At 32.8% G+C, this 24,399-nt stretch overlaps 1 protein-coding gene across 1 annotated transcript; it reads right to left on the bottom strand.

Annotated features, from left to right (window-relative positions):
* Positions 1-4,027: 4,027 nt before the first annotated feature.
* Positions 4,028-17,524, bottom strand: MS3_00008514 (uncharacterized protein; the record flags this gene model as incomplete). The annotated part of the gene is made up of 4 exons (XM_012937003.2): positions 16,586-17,524; positions 14,576-16,552; positions 11,181-11,294; positions 4,028-4,147 (listed from the first exon to the last, which is right to left on the bottom strand). The coding sequence occupies exons 2-4, from the start codon at positions 14,687-14,689 to the stop codon at positions 4,028-4,030; spliced, it is 348 nt and encodes a 115-aa protein (XP_012792457.1). The 5' UTR covers positions 14,690-16,552; positions 16,586-17,524.
* Positions 17,525-24,399: the final 6,875 nt, after the last annotated feature.

The raw sequence follows: 24,399 nt of genomic DNA, 5'->3' as shown, positions 1-24,399 counted from the left end.
GTAAATTGAGAAAAGGTGTTCCCTTTTATACTACTTTTCGTACAGTCATAACAAATAACTTTCTTTGCTTAAACTACTCGTCTTACTGAATGAAACGGGATGAATTTTTTTAAAAATGGGATAAAACAATTTTGAATATTCCAGAAAATGTACAAAATTCACCTTAACCTTAATGGTATTCTTATTAAACAATATCCATTAAGTCGTTTGTTATCTCATCAACTTTAAATTACTTTTTTCCATTCATATATTTGAATTCATGAGTCAATTGAAGTTAGATCACCATGGAAAACCTGAAAGCACTGAACGGCCGTTTCACTCTATTATGGGACTCCTCGGAAGTGCGCATCCACCATTCCACCTCGCGAGATTCCAAACCAGGACCTATTAGTCTCGCGCAAAAACGCTTAATCTGTAGACCAGTGAGCCGGCATCCAATGTTGTTAATGTTTAACTTCAACCAATACATCCATTTTTGATTTTAATCACCTCATTCTTATATGTCAACTCTTTAAATCTATGATTATTATTATGCAACCAAAACTAATCGTTCCTTTTTTTAAAACGAAACTATCTCTGTTTCTCACTACCATCTTATGTTATTTTATCAGAGTTTAACATTTCATATCACGTTAAAACTCAATATCAATCAGAATACGGTTGTGAACAGTTAAAGTGGATAAATCCCTATTTATTCTTACTGAATTGTTATTTTGTCTTGATTTAATTTTATCTCTTATATACATTTTCTTACTAGTCAATTGATATTCTTACAATTTTTTTCACTTTAAACAATCTTGAATAATGGATATGTAGTGTATGCTACTTATATTAACAGATGTAAGTAGTTTGCAGAACGAATAGGAAGTGAAATGACTGTGAGCAGAAGATTGGAATGAAGGGATGATGAAGTTTGTAGGAAACAAATTATGGATGATGTGTAAATGATATATTTAATATGTGGTTTTCATATTTTACCAAGACACGATATAATTTTGTATAAAACAATAAATTGGTTATCCCCATTAGACATCTCCGTTAATATTGAATATCTCTGTGTTATTATTTGTTGTGAAACATATAATAGGAAACTCAATTCACTTTCACAATATCAAATTAACTTATGTTTCATAGCTTTAAATATTATTTTATGTCTGTTTTCTTTTATTACTAAAGGTTCAGATGAACAAATAATACCAGTTTTAGTATTAGAGTAAGATAAAGAACCGTGTAAAAATCTTATAAAATATACATTCTATCTATGCGTTGATGTCATGAACTGGTAATCAATTACTGAAAAGGTATCAGATTTATGTATACGTAGCTAACAGTTCTGATTAAATTCTATGATTTCAGTTTTAGCTACGACTACTAATAGAAGTAATTCGACCATTTTTCCGAGGCGTACATTGCTGATAAATTCCAGCTAGCTTACACCATAGTCTAGGGATTACGGTTGGTGGTGTTCCGTTACTTTTTATCAAAGCATTATTTATTTGTTAACTGATTGCATAATAACTGTGGCATACTTATATGATCGACGAATATTATTATTCAATAAAATGAAATACTTAAAAACAATTTGAGTATTTTGTTTCACCGACGATGCTGAAGCTTAAGCAGTATTTGCGAGACTCCAAGTTCTTGGATATGATCCTCAGTGAGATACCGGGTGTTCAATATTGAAATATATCATACAAGTACGAAATAGTCATTTATTGGTTCCTGGTTTCTAATGGTCAATTAATTTAGATTCATTCGTAATGTTGACTATGAAATTGCAAATAGATTAAATTAAAAAAATGAGTTCATTAATTACGTTTTTTGTTTTCAATCAATTTATTTTAGTTTATTAACTATGGTAATTGAATTGATGAAAATAAAGTTCAAGGTTCAACGTTGAGTTAGAAAAACACACACATACAAAAAACAAATCAAAATATCTGATAATTAATTTCAGTATGGGGTTGTAGAGTTTGTTAAGTTTTTGATTGAGATAATGAATCGACTGATGTTAGACGACCATTGAAAACCTGGAAGAATCGGACGGCCGTTTCGTCCCAGTATGGGAATCCTCAACAGTGCACATCCAGGATCCCGCATGCGGGACTCGAACCCAGGACCTTAAGTCTCACGTGTGAACACTTAGCCTCTAGACTACTAATAACTAGCTTCAAGGTGAATTTCCTGAACTTCTAGTGAGAAACCGTGACCAACTGAAATCCGTGTTGGGTGGAGACGGTTATCCACTTCAGACAATGGATGAAGGGTTGTGCAAGATCATGGATCCATTGAAATTAGACATTAACACCGTTGAATGTCAGCTCAGTGTTCTAGAGTTTAAGCGCCCGCGCGTGAGACTGAAACCCCCGGGTTCGAGTCCTGTGGACCGGACCGAGGATCGAGTCCCATACTAGGACGAAACGGTCGTCCAATTCTTCCAGGTTTTCAATAATGATCTAAGTTCGATTGAATTTTATTTTCATAAATTCGAAAATTTTCAATTTCCTTTTTATTTTTTCAATATATTTAAATTCAATTATAATAGAAATTTACATACTACTGAAAATAAAAAAGATCTTAAACAGATTTTCATTCATAGTAAGTGATTCGTTCTCGGTTATAGATAGATATTTTTCAAAAAAGTAGTTTTGTTGTTCCATTTAAGCTTAAGAATTCTTTCAGCATACCTAAACTATAATAATATCCATATATATATATATATACATATAGAAATCCATACTTTTACAAACAGTAATGCTATAAAAAGAATATAGATTTGTATAAAATGTAATTTGTTTGTAAATGATTTCATTGATGTTTATAGTTGTTTTGTTTATCATCATTATCACGAGTTCATATGATAGAATATCATTATTATTATTATGCATGTATAATTTTATTCATATGATATACTCCTACACTTCCTTATTTGATAATGAACTTTCTAATATAATGTTGTTTTCCTAAATACTTAACTATTTCATAATGTTTACCTTAAATCTGAGATAAAATTTACCAATAGGTGTGTTGGTATTAGTCATTTTAAATATTAAGATACTTTTATATATATACAATGGAAGATGGTCGCGGAGTTTCATGGATTGGTTGATGTTAGATACTAACACCATTGGATGCCGGCTCACCGGTCCAGTAGTTGAGGCGTTTGCGCACGAGACTGAAGGTCTTGGGTTCAAATCTCGTGGGGGGGGGCGGGATCGTGGATGTGCACTGCTAAGGAGTCCCGGAAATAGGATGAAACGGCCGTCCAGTGCTTCCAGGTTTCCAATGTTAATCCAACATCAATCGGTTCATGATCTCAATCAAAAATATTATTTGTTATGTTTGTAATTGGGTCTGTATCGTAATGGATTCATTCACTCATTGATTTAGTTCACTTCTGCAGTTGATAATATCAAAACTATCTTGAATGGAATATTTGCTGTTTGAGCTTTTTTTAATCACACTTAGTAAATCGGTTAGGAAGGGTTGTGAGTAAAGCCAGAAAGTTTGAGAGTGAAGTTGTATTGCTGCCTGTATTAAGATGATGGATGTGTAAAATTATTTCTTCAGGATAATATGAACTGTCAGCACTGATATCTTCTCGTCTACAAAAGAGGACAATTATTACATGTATGTGCCTCATGTATTTCTTATATCAGTGATGTAGTCTGATGTATGTAGGATGACGATACAAAAGCAAAAAAAAAATCATTCGTAAAATTCAGTATGTCACAGAACTTAAGTAACTATAATTTGGATTATGCAATCACGCTGTCAGGCTGGTAAATCGATTCATTTATTCACAAAGAAGAAAAATCATTTACCGTTGTGAAAATGTTGATGGGTTACACAACTTTAGAAGCCTTTAGACAAATTCTAACTACCACTTAACCCCTCTCAGGTTATCTCTATTTTGGTAGTATTCGTAACCAGTACAACTGGTTCAATTTTTTGAAATGTTATTGTAGTCTTCTTAATATTATGTTGAAAATTTCAGTATTTAACAGTTGTATGATACAGGATATCAGATATCGTCAGCTGAAAATACTGAATTCAATGTCATAAATTCAATGTTTGCTCTGAAATTCACATGTAAGGCAAATACATAATCACTTATTTCTGATGATAACTTTTTTGCTTTACACTTGTAAGTATAGAATGAACTCTGAAAACATAGCGTCCACCCTTGTATGGTGATTAAATAAAATAAGAACTTTAGAACGTGAAACGACATAAATACACGCTATCACAGATTTCAACTTGAAATACTCACATGTGTATCTTACCGAAAGTTAATATTCCTCAAAAGTCACTATAATAAGTGACTCCAACATTCGTTGGCTGAGCCAAAAATTTATGTGGTACTTAGTAAGTAATTTTAGCACTTAAGATGAAAATTAACATTTACTGTAGCATACTGTTCTCTGAAAACCTGCTATTTCTAATATGCACCAGCTTTAGATTGAATGAGACAGATTGACCCGACTACAACCGATGTCATTTAGACTGTAGGGATGATGATAAATAATTGAGGGCAAGAACTGTTTAGGATAAATACGTGTACATTTTCATCACTCTATGGTGTTAAAATGTATACACTGTCGTCTTATAGAGTATGAAGAAAACATACAAGGAGGAAGCATTCTTTAGCCAGCATAATATGATACTCAAAAAATAACCATATCGGAGGTTAACTAGACTAATGAATCCTCGTAAACTCATGTGTTGAATTCAAACATGATAAGAAATAAAACGTAAGCTGATTTCCTATCGATAAAATGTTTAACGGTGTCATTGTGGACTGTGGTAAACACTAATAGTTGAAACATATATAGGACACGCAATTACGATAGTAGACTATAATTATATGTGAAAATTATATATTTGAAATAACCTCAGTGATTGAAATTTAAAATCATTTCAACTTTTCGTCCAACGATTTGTTGGGACTTCTTCAGGGTAATAATCAAAATCATCAAAGAAATATATAGTGTTCAACAATCAAATCAAATGTATACTGTGCTAATCTAATCATATTTGGATGTTGATTTTAGTAAATAGAATAACATGAGTCAGTTATATGTGGATCATATGAAAAGTTCACGATGTGAAACTGAATAACTGAACGAATTGTGAGTGTATGTGCATGTAGGTATGTGTAAGATTGAGTTATCAACAATCGGTGTTAATTTGTATTCACTTGGTGTTGTTTTACTTGTATCATCCCAATGTTATTTAGGACTGCAATTGATCCGTCTCATGTTGGCATATGTGCATCCTCTACGGATTGCCTTGATATAGCCTTAAGTCACAAGCTTCTTTAGCACTGCTAGGTACTATTCATCTATGGTGTTAAACTGTTTTTTTATGAATGAAAAAATAAAATAAAAGTGCAGGTTCAAGGTTAAAAAATTGTTTTTGAATAACCGATGTGCATATAAAATGTGAATCATCAAATACATAATTGTATTGCTAAAATAACCCACATTAATTTTAGTCAGAATAATAATGCATGTAAAATAAACAGGTTGAATAAAGAATAGGTCGAATTAATTGTTAACAAATATTTACCATGTTGTAGCTAGTTGAATACTATCCTTTCGGTTCAGTCTGTTCTTGTTCAATCTTTCTCTATGAGTGTTAAAACATTTCTGAAGTATTTTGGTCCCTTTAAAATTAATCTTATATCCTGTTTCTAACGCGTGTAACTCTATCGCCGACTTATTTTCAAGTTTCTTTTGGTTAAATGGGGATTTGAGAACATTTTGCAAGCACTTTTTGTGTTCCTTCAATCTCACGTTCAATTATCTGGAGGTTTCTGCTATATGTGCTGCATTACATTCATGACAGTTGGTCTCATAGACGATATTCTGTTGTTCTTCCTTTGGTAACCTATCCTTAACTTTCAGTAATGCTGATCTTATGGTGTCTTATATTATGTTTGTTTAGAATTCTCTTGATTTCTTCCAATTTTTCAATACGGTATAGGATGACCACGGTGGACTTACAATCTTTCGGTATACACTCTAGCTTAGTTTTTTTCTTTTATTTCTAATAATCTTCTTTAAAAACTCTTTGGGGTAGTTGTTATCTCTAATCGTAGATAAAACCCTATTCAATTTAACCTGTTGGTCTTATTTATCTGTAACAAGATTAATACTTCTGTTAATTAGATGTTTTACAACTGTGACTTTCTTACAAGGCGCATAAGCCAAACCATAATCTAAGCATCTCTCAGAATATGCTGATTTCCTGAATACATTTATTTTCAACTTATTTTAATTATTTTTTTGTCCAACTAAACAATCAAGAAATGCTATTTTGTGTTCACTGGATTCTATTTCCTCTATTAGCTTAATGCTCTCTGAAATGCTGTTTATATTTCCAAACGGGATTATTTAAATTTCAATCAATCTAATTATTTTAAATATAATTTTCACGTATAATGACTTCCCTATACTTGGCGCCCAATTGTTGTCAAACTATTCGCATAAATAGGCTATAATTGTTTGAATAACTCCCTAAAATTAGGTACCAGTGAAAATGTCTGAAGGAGAATCAAATTATCGATTTCAAATTTGAAAATTTTCGTCATTTCCCCTCATGAAGTATTCATCAGTCAGTAGTAAATCATTTGATTCTTCTTACAAACTAAAAACTTAAAAGAATTTTCATATGATTAGCTTAAATCACATGACTATTTAGGTAGTTTTATTTATCTAGTAAGTGAACTTATATATATCGACACATTCTCACACTACTTATTTGAACACAAGACAATCAAACTTGCTACGTTTCCAGTACAAGGTTGTATAAACTGTTGAATTTTGCTGAGATCACAAATGGATCTCAGATAAACAATCACTGAAAACCTTGAAATACTGGACGGTCATTTCATCTCAGTATGGGAAAAATCAACAATACTCACCCACAACTGCGAAATTGTACAGCGAATCAAAGACCTTCGATTGCACACGCGAGTTCTAAATCTCTAGACCACTGAGTCAGAATTCAATGATGTACAAGTTTAATTTTGACCAATTTTCAATCACGTTACGTGGAGATTTTAGTAATTTTATAGTTGAATTCATGGAGTTCAACCGGATCTGTTGTGAGATAGTAACTCACTGAAGACAATGGTGGGCGGTGGCGCGATTTCGTGGATTGGTTGGAGTTAGATATTAACACCGTTGGATGTCGGCTCAGTGGTGTTCGCGCGCGAGCCTGTTGCGTGCTGGTATGGAATCTCGCAGGGGGGGGCGGGATCGTGGATGCGCGCTGCCGAGGTTGTAGTAAGCCTATTCCACTACTGTATTATTTATCTGCTCATTGTAATTTAGACACTTAACCCGCTATGTAATTTTGTGTGAGTATGATTGAGCACATTTCTGCACATCAATTTTCAACCTATTCTCCCATTGGTTGTAGTACACAGATAATCAATAATTTATCCATACTTGATTAACAGTCAAAAATATATATGGATTTTGAACACACACACATAATCTTGGTTTCCTTGTGTGTTTGCTTCGTGTACGATTGCGAACCTTACCAATCTTTAACAAAAAACTATCTCTATAATTGCTGTTTAGGCTTTTGAATAATCTCGAGTAAATCCATAATTCTACTAGGAGATTTAGCCTGCATTAAATACTCAGTTAATGGGATACTATTTATTGGAGTCAGATATAGAGGATACTAGCCTCTGAAAAGTTTTCCATTTTGGTCTAGCTTCAATTGACTCATAAATTAAACTATAAAATTACGTTACGGTTTATAAAGACAATTTGTTTACCTAAGAATTCACTTGATTGCGTAGGCGATGTTAGTATTTTTGAAGTATTTTATTTACACTTATATCACGGCAAAAATTCAAGTAAATAAAAATATCCAGACTGAATGATTCCTATTCAAGATTCTCTTAATAATGAATACGTTATTTAAAAGTTTTTAACATAACTAAATTGTGTGTTGTAGATATGTGAAACTCTGTGGTTTGTACCACAATGTGACTTTAATTACGCAACTATTGAAAGTAAGAAACGGCTAGACAACTATTTTGCTCTATTAGGACAAGCTTTTAGAAGTTATACTCTATGGCCACCTTATGAATTGAATAGAGAACCTTCACAAAGTACAATAAGATCATTTAAATAACAATTGATGGTTCATATTTCTAATTTAAGTTAGTTGGTGATGTTACCTAATGATTATCAATTATCACCATGTTCAACATGGTTTATTGTAGAATTTATTAAGAGACAATGATAAGTAAATATAAGATTTATATAAGCATTTTTGGATAAGTTATTTTGTAAATTTTCTAAGTATTATGAAATATCAGTAGTGGGTTTTGGAGATTGTTAATGATTTTGATTGAGATCATGAATCGATTAATGCTAGGCCATTGTTGATAATCGTCTAGTGCTTCCAGGTTTTCAATAGTGGTCTACCATCAACCAATTCATGATCTCAATCAAAAATATTATGAAATAGTAAGTAATTATATGGGATTTCTTCTGTAGAATGAAACTATAAACTATCTTTTAACCGACTATTTGTTACTTTCGGTCTTAAACTAATAGAAAATGGCAAACGTTTAAGTATTAAAAAATTTATATAGTTATGATAATTTATAGCTTGGTATTTCATTTGTGACAGCATCATTGATATACACAGTGGATCTGATGCAGATGTGAAGGCGCGGATTGGCAAAGCAAGAGCAAGATATTTATAACTGAAGAACATCTGGAACTCAAAACAACTGTCAACAAACATCAAGGTCAGAATTTTCAATGCAAATGTTAAAACAGTTCTACTGTATGGGGTGGAAACTTGGACAACTACGAAAGCCATCATCCAGAAGATACAGGTGTTTATTAACAGCTGTCTAAGCAAAATACTTCAGATATGTTGGCCAAACACTATCAGCACTATGGGAAAGAACAAACCAGATCCCAGCGGAGGAAGAAATCAGGAAGAAGAGCTGGAAGTGGATAGGACACACATTGAGGAAAGCACCCAACTGTGTCACGAGGCAAGCCCTCACATGGAATCCCCAAGGCCAAAGGAGGAGAGGAATACCAAAGTACACATTACGCTGATAAATGGAGACAGACATGAGAAGAATGAACAACAACTGGATAGAACTGGAAAGGAAGGCCTAGGACAGAGTGGGATGGAGAATGTTGTTCGGCGGCCTATGCTCCATTGAGAGTAACAGGCGTAAGTAAGTAAGTAAGTAAGTAAGTAAGTAAGTAAGTAAGTAAGTAAGTAAGTAAGTAAGTAAGTAAGTAAGTAAGTAAGTAAGTAAGTAAGTAAGTAAGTAAGTAAGTAAGTAAGTAAGTAAGTAAGTAAGTAAGTAAGTAAGTAAGTAAGTAAGTAAGTAAGTAAGTAAGTAAGTAAGTAATTAAGTAAGTAAATTAATTCCATTTGTACAATCAGGTAAATGATTAATCATAGGAAGAAAAATTGCTTTTGATCACTTATCTGGCTCTCTGCTTTTCTATAATTGGATGATTGGGGAAAAAGATAATGTCCACAAAACATTATTAGTGGGAATAAAGTGATTATAGTCAGCAGTATTGAATATGTAACAGTGTGAACAAATTTTAATGTTACCCCGAATAATGTATAACTATAACTGACTTTAAAAATGAGTTAATTGCTGTACTTAATTTGTATGACTGGTAATTATACTAAAATAATTCCCTATTTGATCATTTGTTGCTTACTTTACTATCAAAGCGAAACTTAATCTATTGATTAAGTCACAGTATATTGTAAAAGGTAGATAATTAGTTAACTCTTAAATTCTTCGTAGTTTAACATAAGGTGATACGATGAAAATCGCAAGTTCACTTCTACTGACGGATTGCTTGTTGAATGTGCCTGAATTTATGTTGATCTTCATTGTTGAGATTAAAACCCAGTTCATATCACTTTAAATATCTATACGTAATCCAGTAAGTTCACGAGTTACATTATCTTATAGCTTGATCATGAGGTGTGATAAGAAATTGCTATAACTTGTGGCCTTGTGCCCTATTTATATATAATGTAATGATACCACCAATTAGAGAAAGGTGATTTATCGGCCGAACCGATGACGCGTAAACCCGTGCGAGCGTTATAGAGTCTTTATCGGTCCTTCTTCCTGCTTAGCCCTACCTGTTAAATTGAGAACACCAATCTCAGTTTCTACGATATGAATCATGTATTTCAAACATATTGGGTTTATATACAAACAAAACAAATCACATCGTAACACAAAATAGAAAGCAACATTTGTACAAGCTCTAGCCAAATGTGGCTGTGAATGTGGCAGACTGCAATTAATAGACTGGGCATAACTCAAGAATGGTAAATTGTATAATAATAGTCTATGGGTCAAAATAAAGCTTTGAATAAGAGAAACATGATTATGCATAGTTTAGCTACTTAATAACTATACAATAAACATATATGTATCGTATTGGTCCCCAAAAGTTGCCATTCATAATTTTCGTCGGGATATAACAGAAATATTATTTACATGATAAAAAATGTTGATAACTGAAATGACCAATTGGTCGTACTTGAATATTCGATACAATTAAAAAAAACAGGAGCTTTAGTCCAACACTTAAAGCATGACATATATTTCAGGATGCTTGCGCAGTGATTTTTGATCTAGAATATCAAGTATGAAAAATACAACATAACATGACTGAAGGAATAATTTCTTTCAGGTAGCCTCTCATAGCTTGGAAATAATATATAGTTAGACATTAAAACCGGCTCATTGGTCGAGGGACCAAGTGTTCGCGCGCGAGACTAATAGGTCCTGGGTTCAGATCTCACGGGTGAGGTCGTGGGTGCGCACTGCTGAGTAATCCCGCAATAAGATGAAATGGCCTTTCAGTGCCCCCAGGTTTTCCATGGTGATTTAGCTTCAATTGACTCATGATCTCAGCTATTAAAGATAGCTTTATATCTGAATATAAAAACAAATACAGTGAGATGGTGGTAAGTAAATTAACATAATAATGGTAATAATAATAATGATAATAGTAAAATGAAGTTTGAATCTATTGATGATTAAGAATGATTTAGTGTGAAGAAGCCAAAAAAAATCACTTAAAATCTCAAGTGTAAGTTTCAGGTCAAAGAACTAACTGATTATATGTAATAATTACGTATGAATAAAGATTGATTTTAACGATCCAAGGTATCGGTTTGTTGCTGGAAATGTCTACACAATCGTTTAAATGAAGTAAAAAGAAATGTAAGCGAAGTTCGGAACCAATAATCTTTTAATTATTAAATTCAAATACAAACCAATTACAGATAAAGAATGGGTTTGGAATTAGTTAAATACTTGACTAAGACAAAGTGTAAGTGATGGAATTCTGGGATATGGGGCAATTTGATAAGATCAAAATGTAGATATCTTTTAATATTACAAATATCTTGATTTAGTACATAATAGTAGATGTTCTTACTGTTTTTCTTCTTCTTCTTTCATTCAATCATGAAGGGTCCATTTTATTGTACCATGAATGTATTGTCTCAATAAAAATCTAACTCATCTCTGATTGTTTTCACTCTTTAGTTATATCAAAACTAAAAGCCCTAAATTATTTACATCGATCATATGAACTGTTGCTAATCACTTGGAATGGTGTTATTAATAAGATACTTGCTCATAAAGTAGAAATATTGATCTAAAACCATTAAAGAATGAATACACATACAAAAAAGCAACAACAATTAGTTATCAATAATTAATTCGTTTCAATTAATCAGATCATGTACTTACTTACTTACGCCTGTTACTCCCAATGGAACATAGGCCGCTGACCAGCATTCTCCAAACCACTTTGTCCTGGGCCTTCTTTTCTAGTTCCATCCGATTCTTATTCATTTTTCTCATGTCTATTTCCATTTCTCAGCGTAATGTGTTCTTTGGTATTCCTCTTTTCCTTTGGCCTTGGGGATTCCATGTGAGGGCTTGCCTCGTGACACAGTTGGGTGCTTTCCTCAATATGTGTCCTATCCACTTCCAGCTCTTCTTCCTGATTTCTTCCTCCGCTGGGATCTGGTTTGTTCTCTCCCACAGTACGTTGTTGCTAATAGTGTCCGGCCAAAATCAGATCATGTACTTAAAGCTAACTAAAGTTCATTTTAAGGTTTAAATAAAAAAATTGAGATCTCTTAGATCATTCAATAGTCAATAGAATACAAATTTTATTGTTTGGCTAAATACTATTTGCTCCCATTTTTTTTATTAATTAAAGTCAACAACATATAATTAATTTACTTACCTAAGTTTAGGGATTAGTTTATAAAATTAATCAAAAACAATTCATACAATTTAGTATCAGAAGAGGTTTTGTGGAGATTGTAGTAAATTTCAATAGTTGAGATCATGAGTCAGGTTTTCTTTGGTGTTCTCGCTTCAACTGACTCATGATCTCAACGATTGAAATTCATTTAATCGAAATTGAATATTCATTCAAAACACGAAACTTTTGAACGGACTATTAGTCAAGCAAGTTTGCAATGTAGTTAACATAGTCAAGCATTAGACTATTTACAACAACCGTTCAAGATCAATCATTTAATTCGCAGTTACATAATATTCTGACGACCTGTTTGAATATATGGACTATCTGTTTCTGCCATCTAAATATTTCAACAAGTTATCTGGTTTTATTTGTTGTAATACATCATAATATCCATTAATCGCATAACCCATTCTGGTGCGTTTATGAACTTTCGCTGTACAAGTTACGAAAAAGTACAATGAGAGACATCGTGGTGGCTAACAATATCCATTGAAACATTCAAATGTCGATTCTTGAACTGTTAGCATCTAATCGGCGTTCACTCAATATTTATTGTCAGGATCGATCAAGAAATAAGAAAAGGAAACCTGATGAAATACTTTGTGCTGATAATTCTATATTCTATCAAAAATAGAATATTGAATAAAGCCATTAATAATAATGATAATAATAATAAACGTGAAATTTTAAGCCAAAAGAAATTGATGAGGACCGATTCTATTGATAATAATGATTAAAAAATATGGTATTGATATAATTATTAGAAAGGATTTGAATTGAATTTTGTTTAGTAATAACTAACATATATATATTAATATAACGGATGGTTTACAATATTTTCCTCAGTTACACATACATTATGTTATTACGTTAATTAGACTGATCTCGTTATATCAGAATCACAATTCACGATCCAAAATATAAAACCAGATTAATACTAGAGAATAGTTTATTTAATACAATTATGATCGATCACACACAGTGAGTTTAGAGAAGAAATCAATAATAAGGAAGAACATCACATGTTTAATAGTCTATAGGGTGTGGCTATTAGTCTGTACTCAACGAACAATCATAATTTATTTACACTACCACACATCATATATACATCCTCAATATAACCATCTTGTCACAATTGTTTGCTATGTATAAGAGCACAAGTTTGTTATGTAATTAAACAGTCCTGATATTTAGATGTCAGGTTAAACAATTTTAAAATGCTGAAAATCGAATTCATGACCAGTAAATAGTTCTGTTTTTATTGATTTATTAATTTGTATGAATCATTATTGATTGTTGTTTTGACTTGACAGAATCAGGCTAAAGAAGATAATTAGGTTTATATGATTATAAATATGATATATTTCGAACAGTAAATCGATGGTTTCCATGTTAATAGATGCTTTTTTTCTACCCTATAGTAATTATAAAGTTCGATTGACTAGTTTATTGATTCATATTATTAATAGTAGAATGCTAATGAAAAATTATGTGAAGTGAATAATTCAGAAAACGTTTCCTTGAAATAAAAAAACCCACTTCTGTGTTATCTAGTATTTCTATGTGCTTATGTACTCCTGAATGAATATTAACCTTTGACGATTAATCGATCTCATTTAATGAATACCAATTCACATATTCTGATAGGCTCACATTTGTAGATTGTTTATTATGGTCTATCATTACTCATATTCAACAATACCTAAGAGAGTGGGACATTAAAGGCAAACACATAACAATTACATTAGCCAAAATGAAAAATGTGGCAAAAGAAAAACATTTCGCCTCGAATTCTTTATTGGATTAAAAAGTTTGAGACGAGTATGCAAAAACGTTAAGGGCTAAGTATAGTTTATTATTATTTCAATAGTTGAAATCATGAGTCAGTTGAAGCTAGACCACCATGGAAAACCTGGAAGTAATGAACGGCCGTTTCATCCTATTGTGGGACTCCTCAGAAGTGCGCATCCATTATTATTATTACTACTACTAATAGTAGTAATGACAAAGATACCATGTCATACTGTCACATAACTTTGATATAAATATTTCTTAGTTCTACGTAACTCTTGATCAATATTCATTAACTCAAACTATCCAAAGTATTTACATTCCTCGTTATTCCACTTATTTTATTGATTACAAACAGTGTGCAGTTTTAACAACAAAGAGTATCAAGAACGCAATCTTTATACAACATTTATGTTGAGAGTATTTTAGTTATTGTCTAAAAGTATGCGTACTTCTGTGACTGTAATTAATGGTTTGCAATTTATTGGTAGAAATGAATGTCTGGTTGATAAAACGAATACATTCTTTTTCTGGCAAACATCATGAAAATGAGGTGATTCAGGCATTATGTAAATAGTATATTAAATTTTGATGTGACGTGAAGAAATAACCAGTGTTTTGAAAAGTGAAGATTTTAACCAACTCTTCCACAGATTTCCAAAATCAGGTAAACACTAGTCTTATTAATGTTAAAGAGTTTATAACCCTACGTTTTATAATATAAATATTTTTGGAAATATTTATGAGGAGAAATGGACAGTGGCTGAAAGTGGAATCCAAGATGAGCATTTTGTTCTGTTTGAGACTTGTCAGTCAGATACGCTGGCATCCATGTAGATGCTCATCCCAGTACTTTTTTTATCAAGCTACTCGGAATCCCGGAGTGGAAACCAATGATGAGATCAGGTAAATCAATGTGACAAGCTCAAAAAAGGACGAGTTACGTGTCTTAGATTCCACTACTGGACACTATCCATCTATGCTTAAAAATGCTTGTAGGTGACTGGGTAGGTATCTAACATCGTAATCCATGATATACGTTTCATCCCCTGTATATATATCGAAGATATCCTGAATCAATGAGCTTATACTAACAGAAGATAATCAACCGGAGTCGTGAATATCAACAATAGAAAAATACAAACACTTGCCAATATATTCACAACTAGTTCGGTATGACAAATAATTGTCAGTGTGAATACTCCTAGATGTTTCACCAGTTTTGGCTGTCATAGATGAAAAATAATCAGACATATCATTAGTTATTTTCTATCGATTGCCAGTTGAAATAACACATGAAGAAAAGAATCTGATCGAAAATGTTTTGTTTTAAATTTTACACTACTTGAGAGTAGTTCTTTAAATCATTTACAAAATTGAAGATCATCTTGATCATTCTAAATTCATATTTGATGTTAGGTTAGTTCTACACAAATTAAAAACAAGATAAAGAATTGAATAACTGTTGAATTCATGTACAAAATCTATTTCTAGATACATATTATAGTGAATAGATTCATCTATGGTCAGTCAGTTGTAATAAATTGATTAGATTGTTTGTTAGAGTATAGTTAGATGAAAGTTTATTACATAAGAATCGTGATGAGACAGCACTACATACTGTACGATGTTACTGACATAATTTGCTACTTTCATAACGACCTTATATTCAGTATGAATGGTACGAATGCTTAAACTCGTAAATGATTGATAAACACAAGTAGAGATGATACATGCTTTTTTAAAATCCTACAAACAATAACTACTATGGCAAGGAATGAAGAGAAATGATAAAAATCACTCCCATTTAGTATTTTTCTGTCATGTTATTCTGTACAAAACACTATAATGTGAAGTTAGGGGAATTAGTTTCTTTCAACAAATTGGTTGTGTGATGTAACGTAAACTTATAGTTAAATGGCAATATCAGGGGAATACACCCAGTATTTAAAAAAATGACTTTAAGAAACCACAGTCAAGAAGATATCTACTTTTGTCCATTTTAAATTTCAATGGTGACAATGTAACCGCAACAGTAAGTCGAAAAAAAGCCATAGTGAACAGCATGCTTTTTGTAGCCAAGCTGATTATCTTGTACAAAACAATATGTCTTTTACTGCGTCCAAAGTCTGACAGGTACTCCATCCATGTTACTGTCAAATACGGAAACACACACGTGTCTGTGAAACCAAATGAATTGATACGACAGAAAAAAGACCCTTTTTAACTCTAAGAACATATTTCATAAAGCAATAGCTCAGTGATACTAACGGCTTTAAGCAATGCCATTTCGAGACATCTCTTTGATACAGGACATCACGTTGATATATTGCGATATCTCAGTCATCAATCGATAATCAAACTCTATTTTTCTTAACACCATCTGAGCCGTAGTTGTTGTTGAAGACAGCTTAACTATGAGGTAGAAACTTTCGAAGCTATTTTTCCACGATTTGACTTACATATATTGACTGCATGTTTATTAGGTATTTTTGCTTTATTATTTCCTTATTATCCTAAATATAAACTTTTAGTTGAGCCGTAATTTGCTGCCATAGCATTTTCCACTCATAAACTAGGACCGATCATTTGTGCACCTAGTATTCCGTTTTCCCATCATTAGTGCTGCTGTTCCGTGTTAATACTGTAACCCAACTGGTCTGCTGCGTATTCTGGTCTTATATGTATACAAATGAATATCTGGAATTAAATAACGATCTTGGAGTCGTGAACATTAGTCTTCAGTTCTTTGTTCGGGGCTAGTTAGCATGGGCCAACCTTGAGGCAAAGAGTATCAGTCTTTCTCGTCCTTGCTGCGTATTGGTTGCTTAAAGTCATCTACATTTATTGGGTCATTGTACGGCATCACATTAGTCATCAAAATTCTTAAGCCATAAGTAAACAGTAACAAATCTCTCCTTAGTATAGTGGCTTCATCGTCAGGTTATTACATCACTGTCCCAATTCTTCTAGTTTTAATTGCACCACTTCCGTCACTTTTGAATGACTGATCTCAACTCGTACTATTCCTAATTGCTGTCAATTTGTGTTCAGTTACTTCAACACATAATCAATTCATTGTTCTAGTTCTATGATGTCTTGTCACTGATGATTCAAAATCTTCTCTCACATATATTTGTGTACAACACTCATCATATTTCTCCAATCTCATAACATTTATTCGAATCGCTAATCAACCATGATGATACATATTCAATTCTACTGTTATAAATAGTTTGAATTTCTAATAATTGTTATTTTGAGAAATTATAAGTTGTAAGCAGCTAATGATAACCCAAAGAAATAAAATAAATTCATGTTATTCTGCTCAATTCACTATTCTTGCTCCGTTTGATCAGAAGTTCTGTAGTACTACACTAGATGGTTTTAATACAACATGTACAAGTATCAATGCCAAGGTTGAACTGTATGGTTTCAAATAAATTCATCATTCTATGAAAAGTTAATGATAAATATACTTCTTATATATCTCAATGAATGGAAAAATTGTATTTACAATGTTTCGTGACTTAATTTAAACCACTTCTTTAGAGTAAGTATATAACCAGATTCATTTAAAGTCACGAAACGTCTAAAATACAAATTTTCAACTCATTGTGATATAACAGAAAAAAATGTATATGTATGAATTATTTTACAAGTGTTTGCTCTTTGGATTTGCTCTCCTTAAGATAAGTAAAGAAACTAAGTGTATAAGGTTTTTTTCAATTTAGACTGATTCATTTCAATGATTTACATCAATAAAAAGTAAATACAAATGCTAACGGATTGGTTTAATAGTATTTTAAAGCAGCGTTTCAGGACTACTTTCATGAAGCAAAGAAAGAATGACGTATGGAACTAAATAAAATATATGTCGTTCAAGCATAACAGTTTCGATATAAAATCTTTTTTTCTAAAGTTATTTAGGCATAATTCGTATAAATGATGTAGTGGTATTAATAGATTCAATTGATTTCTCAATGAATTTTTGTGGTGTTTGAATGAACTAATGATTCCTTTGTACTTGTTGAATGCTTTGTTTCGAATTCCAAATATAGTACATTCGTTCGTGTTTATCTAGTACTTCTTGATCGAGTTGCGTTATTTCTTAATTTGTACTCTTAATTATCATATTGACGTCGCGATGGAGCCTGCGATGGAACAGTCAGATATTCATTCAACTTCTGAAGCTTTTGAGGATTATTTGGAAAGGTTTGAAATCTGGAGCATGACCAAGAAAGATGTCAAAGGTGATAAAATTGTTTAGTCGAGAAGAGGTTCCCACGGTGTTAGTAACCGATAATGGCTCTCATTTTGCTGCGGATGTAGTCACTACCTGGTTGAATGGTGTAGGGTGAAAACATTTGTTTACTGCTCCCAGACATCCTTGTTCTAATGGTCAGGCAGAAAAGTTTGTCAGGACATTGAAAACTGCTATTGATTCTATTACCGCCTCAACCTTTCTGCTGCAATATAGAAATGCCAAACATTCGGTGACGAAAGAGACTCCATCAAAGCTATTAAAAGGAAGAATTCTTCGGTCGAATATGAGATGTTTGGAGTCTGCAGAAGTTACATACTATCGTGGAAATGATCTGCGACCATCCACGGGGATTGTGCTGAAGAATGTCGGGAAACCTATGACTTAAGTACACACAATCGACATGTAGATCAAATACAATCCCAGGAAACAGGTGAGTGTGTTCCGATTTCGGTTGTTAATTCTAATGCTAATGAGCACATTCTAGATAATACAGAGTCCTTATCCAATACACTGTCTGACAGACACAGAATGAACTTGAGAAGAAGACTTATAATTGATTACAGACACCTAGACTCCAATTTAAGCTGTAGTAAATATGGTGTTTGAATGAACTAATGGTTCCTTTGTACTTGTTGAATGCTTTGTTTCGAATTCCAAATATAGTACATTCGTTCGTGCTTATCTAGTACTTCTTGATCCAGTTGCGTTATTTCTGGGATTCCTAATTTGTGCTATAATTCAAATACTCCTAATCATCATAATTTTTCTCTTATATTACTACTTAGGTACTTACGCCTGTTACGCTTCGTGGAGGAGCATAGGCTACCCATCAGCATTCTCCATCCAACTATGTCTTGGGCAATCTTTTCCAGTTCTTTCTAGTTATTATTCATTACTTTCATGTCTGCTTCCGATTTCCTACTCAGTGTGTTCTTCGGCCTTCGTCTCTTCCGTTTCCCTTCAGGATTAAAGGCTATTGCCTGTATGGGAAGGCAGTTTGATATATATTTCCTATCTACCTCCAGTATATTTTCTTAATTTACTCTTCAGCTGGAATCTGGTTTGTTCTTTCCCACAGTCGGATGTTGCTAATGTTATCCGGCCAATGAATGTTGAGTATCTTGCATAAACAACTATTTAGAAATACTTGTAGCTCTCCAAGTTTCAGCTCCGTATAGTAGAACTGTTTTGGCGTTCGTATTGAAGATTCTCACTTTGATATTGGTTGACAGTTGTTTTGAATTCTATATGTTCTTCAATCGTAGGAATGCCTGGTCTTGCTTTGTCATTCATCGCCTTTACGTCTGCGCTAGATCCTCCTTGTTCATCGATGATCTCATGTATAACCCATTTTAATAACAGTAGATCTATGTAGTACTTTTGCTTTTTACTCAAATGTAATCTGGATATTAGATGAATAAATCTATTATATTTTGAGGTATTTCACTATTTACATAGAATATATTTGAAGTACATATTGGTAGAATTAATTTCCACCATGGAGAATGGCTAATTTCAATGTCTCATTCATCTGTTGCTACTCTGATATTATAGTTTCAATAGTAAAACATTTATTACTAACTATTTACTTGAAGTGTAGTTTTACGTATACTAATGAAAAGATATTAGTATCAGGAGGGGTTTTGTGGATTTTATAGTAATTTTAATAGTTGAGATCATGAATAAATTGAAGCTAGACCACCATGGAAAACCTGGAAGCAATGAACGACCGTTTCATCCTAGTATGGGACTCCTCAACAGTGCGCATCCACGACTCCGCCTCGCGAGATTCCAAACTAGGACCTAACGTTCTCGCACGAGAACGCTCAACCTTCACACCACTGAGCCGACCGGCATCCAACGGTGTTAATGTCCAACTTCAACCAATCCACATATTTGAGCCACCGTTCACCATTGCCTTAAGTGGGTTACTATCTCACAACAGACCCGCGAGACTGATAGGTCCTGGGTTGAAATCTCGCGATGCGGGATCGTGGATGCTCACTGCTAAAGAGTCCCATACTAGGATGAAAAGGCCGTCCAGTGCTTTCAGGTTCTCCATGGTGATCTAGCTTCAATTGACTCATGAATTCAATTGTTAAATTACTACAAGCTCCACGAAACCCTCTCTAATTAAAATTTATTTACAAACGTTTATGTACTGTGATTTAAATGACACTTTATAAGGACTAGTAATATTAACCACCAGACCACTGAGCCGGCATCCAACGATGGTAATATCTAACTTCAACTAAAATCTCCACAGAACCCCTTCTGATGATAATGAAAAGTATATAATAATCTTTTTAGGAATGATCTATAGACCATAACTTTATAGTATTGTGAATACTTAATATATACAAAATACATTTTGTATGACATTTAATTATGACATTATCATATGATCTATTTATTACTGAAGATCATTATGACAACAATAATTGATTTTACTAATAGTAGACAGAGGGGAATTTCTTTAAAAATCCAAATATCTTCATCATTTAAACCATTTTATATATTTGCCTATATTTGTGTAAGAATGAAAGAGAAAAACAAAACGTTTTAGACGAAAATATCTTATTAGGTCAGGTAAGAAGTGAATAATATAAGCAGTAAAACATTTATAATATATTACATATGGCATGGTGACAACACTTAACAGTTAACCAGTTCAGTTTGGTTACATTAATGAGATAATAATTGAGTATTGAATGTATTGAATGTATTGAATGAATTTATTGACGTCTAGATATTCTATAGTTTAACCGAGAAACACTTAGCAGTAGCGGTTCAAGCTAGTCAAACTACCTGGAAATTTCACGTAAGATTATTTACTGATTAAGTTAAACTAATAATGGCTTGAATATTTTTAAAGTATACTTTATGGATATCATGTTAGGTACTTCATTCCGGGATACCGTTATGAACAAGAACACAGATAAGACTTATAAAAGTAAGCTTTCACAAGAAATCCATGCACAAAATCTTCATAATTTTTTGGGTACATCCGGCTAACGAGTCGTAAATAGGAGAAAACGCACTTCCAGAATTTTGCTCCTGATCACCATTCATTGCTACTTAAAAATGTTCTCACAATGTTTGGGTACTAGCAACTGCTTTGGTTATATGTGATCCAAAATATAAAAGTAGCATAATGACACTAATATTCTCAGTGTATGCAACAATGCAAACAGTAAACATTATCATATTATAGTCCATTATAAACTCTGTCTTTTCTGTTAAGTTTATTATGATTAAAAATAAAACCTTTTAAGGCGTCACCAGATTGTGCGACTTTTAAAAACTATTATTAATGATTTTTTTACTTTACAAAACCTTGTATATTAATGGATAACACTTTTTTCTTCAGAACTGTATTCCTTTAATAATTGGTTTTAAATAAACATACATTTACCAATTGGTATATAATATAATCAATGAAACCACGTGGCAAATATATGATCGAAAGACTAGTTCAAGTTAATTGAAATGATTAAAGCTAGGTCATCATGGAAAACGTAGAAGGCGTTTCGTTCTAGTATGGGACCCCTCAGTAGGGCGCATCCACGATCCCGCCCCCGAGATTCTAACCCAGGACCTTCGGTTTAGCGCGCAAATGCCTAACCTCTAGACCTCTGAGTCGGTATCCAGCGGTGTTAACGTTTAAATTCAACCAATCCACGAAGTTGCGCACTTCTGAGGAGTCGCATCCTAGGACAGAACGTCCGTCTAGTTTTTTCCATGTTTTCCATGATGGTCTAACTTTATTCGACTCTCTTTCTGTTAACTGAAATGATTACTAATAAATAGGTCATATGAGATTTACTGAACGCTTTGATACTTAAAGCCGATCCAAATACGGAATAAATTTATATAATAGAGACCAATGGATATTTATATGATTATTGGATGAAATTCTAAAATTTTCTGAAACGCCTATTTATAACAGTAATAACTTAGATCATTACGTCAAACAGGGATAGGATTCAATGTCTCGCAGTGTGAAAGCTGCTCGAGCACTTACGTCTCCCCGACTCATGATATCAACTGTTGAAAGTACTACAATATCTACGAAGCCCCTTCTGATACTAATCAATATATGCTCACTAGTGACTGGCTTCAAGAGGTATATCCTGGAGTTCCAGTGAGAAGCAGTGACTAATGGAGTTCAATCGGGTCAGTTGTGAGATAGTAACTTACTGATGACAATGATGGATGCGTCGCTCAATTTCGTGGATTAGTTAAAGTTAGACATGAACACCGTTGGATGCCGGCTCAGTGGTCTAGTTATTTAAGTGCCTGGCGCGAGACTAATAGGTCCTGGGTTCGAATCCCGCGAAGTGAAGTCGTGGATGCGCGCTGCTGAGGAGTCCTACAACAGGACGAAACGGCCGTCCAGCGCGTTCAGGTTTTCCATGGTGGTCTAGTTTCAATTGGCTCATGACCTCAACTGTTGAAATTACTACAATCTCCACAAAACATCTCATACTAATAAATTAGATGCTTTATTAGACACGTTAGGTAATAACTTAAATGAGTTATTTTCAGTTTCTTCTAACAACGTTTTAACAAACCTTATTGACCAATTGATAGTTTCATTATTTTCAGCTTTAATTGAATTCCAAAGAAAAGAACCCAATTAATTGTATCCATAAGAAAAAAATAAAGGATCTTAAATCATGATATTTTAGATATTGACTGAGTAATTGCTTAAATCCTGTCATAATTCAGTGTAATTATTATTTATTGACAGCCATCATTAATCTAATGTCTATCACATAATTTATGATTATTTCTGTAATCTCTTTTGAATAAAACTATTAAATAGTGTGTTCGAAAATGTGACAGTCTTCTCACATATTCCTCACTCTACGTCAAATGTTATTGGATTATATGTCGCTCGATGATTTATTCTTTTTTTCCATTTATATATGTACTCGAATCCTATTAATTGCTTTTGCCTTGCCTAACTGCGCTTTGATTCAGTTTCATTATAAATTCGCCTCTGTATTCGGTCTTATGGATACACATTAGGCTCTCTGCTCCAAATTCGCTCGTTGCGTTTTCAACTTTGTTATTTGTACTATATGCTAATAAACTGTAATTGCCACTTTTTATTGCCTTGTGAATTCAAACATTGTTGGGATTTATTAGAATAATGGCTATCAAGGTAACTGATTAACGAAGCTAAGTCACTACATACGCATCAGAGATAGAATGGATTCATTTTGGTATATATTTTCTGTTATCTAATAATTTTTGTATAACATTAGAGTTTCCTTTAGTGTAGTTACGAAGAAAGAATACAATTTGTCTCTTTCCGACAAACATTAACTAAAACAAAATAACACTTTTTCGTTAAATAAGGTTAGATGGCTCATTATTGTGTTTGCAACAAAGTGAAAGGGATGTTCATAACATTTGTTACAATGTAGGAGTAGTACTGTGGTGCATGCTACTTATACTAACAAATATAAGTAATATGTAGCAACAATCGGTAGTGGAACGCCGGCAGAAAGTTGAAATGATGAGAACAGGAAAGGAGACATGGAGAAATTGTATTAACAACAGAAACGGAAGAATCATGAAGCATATAAAAAGCAACTCAAGGAAGATGTGTGAAGTTCTGCATTAAACAATAAATTGAATTTTTCCATCTGAGTTTTAGTTTATAACAGTACTACTAGTTGACCTATTCGGTAGATAAAATATTACAGTGAAAAAAATAAATCATCAACGTTCTATGTATTTTTTAAAAAAATTGTCTGCATAAAATTAAAGTTGGTTGAATACATTATGAGCCGAGAAGAAAATAATCTATGTTTTGACGATCATGCAAATTATTTACTTTAACCTTATGTCGTAAATGAAATAAGGAAAAATAGACAAACCAATATTCATCAGAAGGGGTTTTTTTGGACATTTTAGTAGTTTCAATAGTTGAAATCATGAATCAGTTGAAGCTAGACCACCATGAAAAACCTGGAAGCAATGAACGGCCGTTTCATC

Source organism: Schistosoma haematobium, chromosome 6 (assembly GCF_000699445.3).
Source record: "Schistosoma haematobium chromosome 6, whole genome shotgun sequence".
NCBI lineage: Eukaryota > Metazoa > Platyhelminthes > Trematoda > Strigeidida > Schistosomatidae > Schistosoma > Schistosoma haematobium.
The sequence above is the reverse complement of the archived record's forward strand: the minus strand, read 5'-3'. Positions and strand labels throughout refer to the sequence as shown.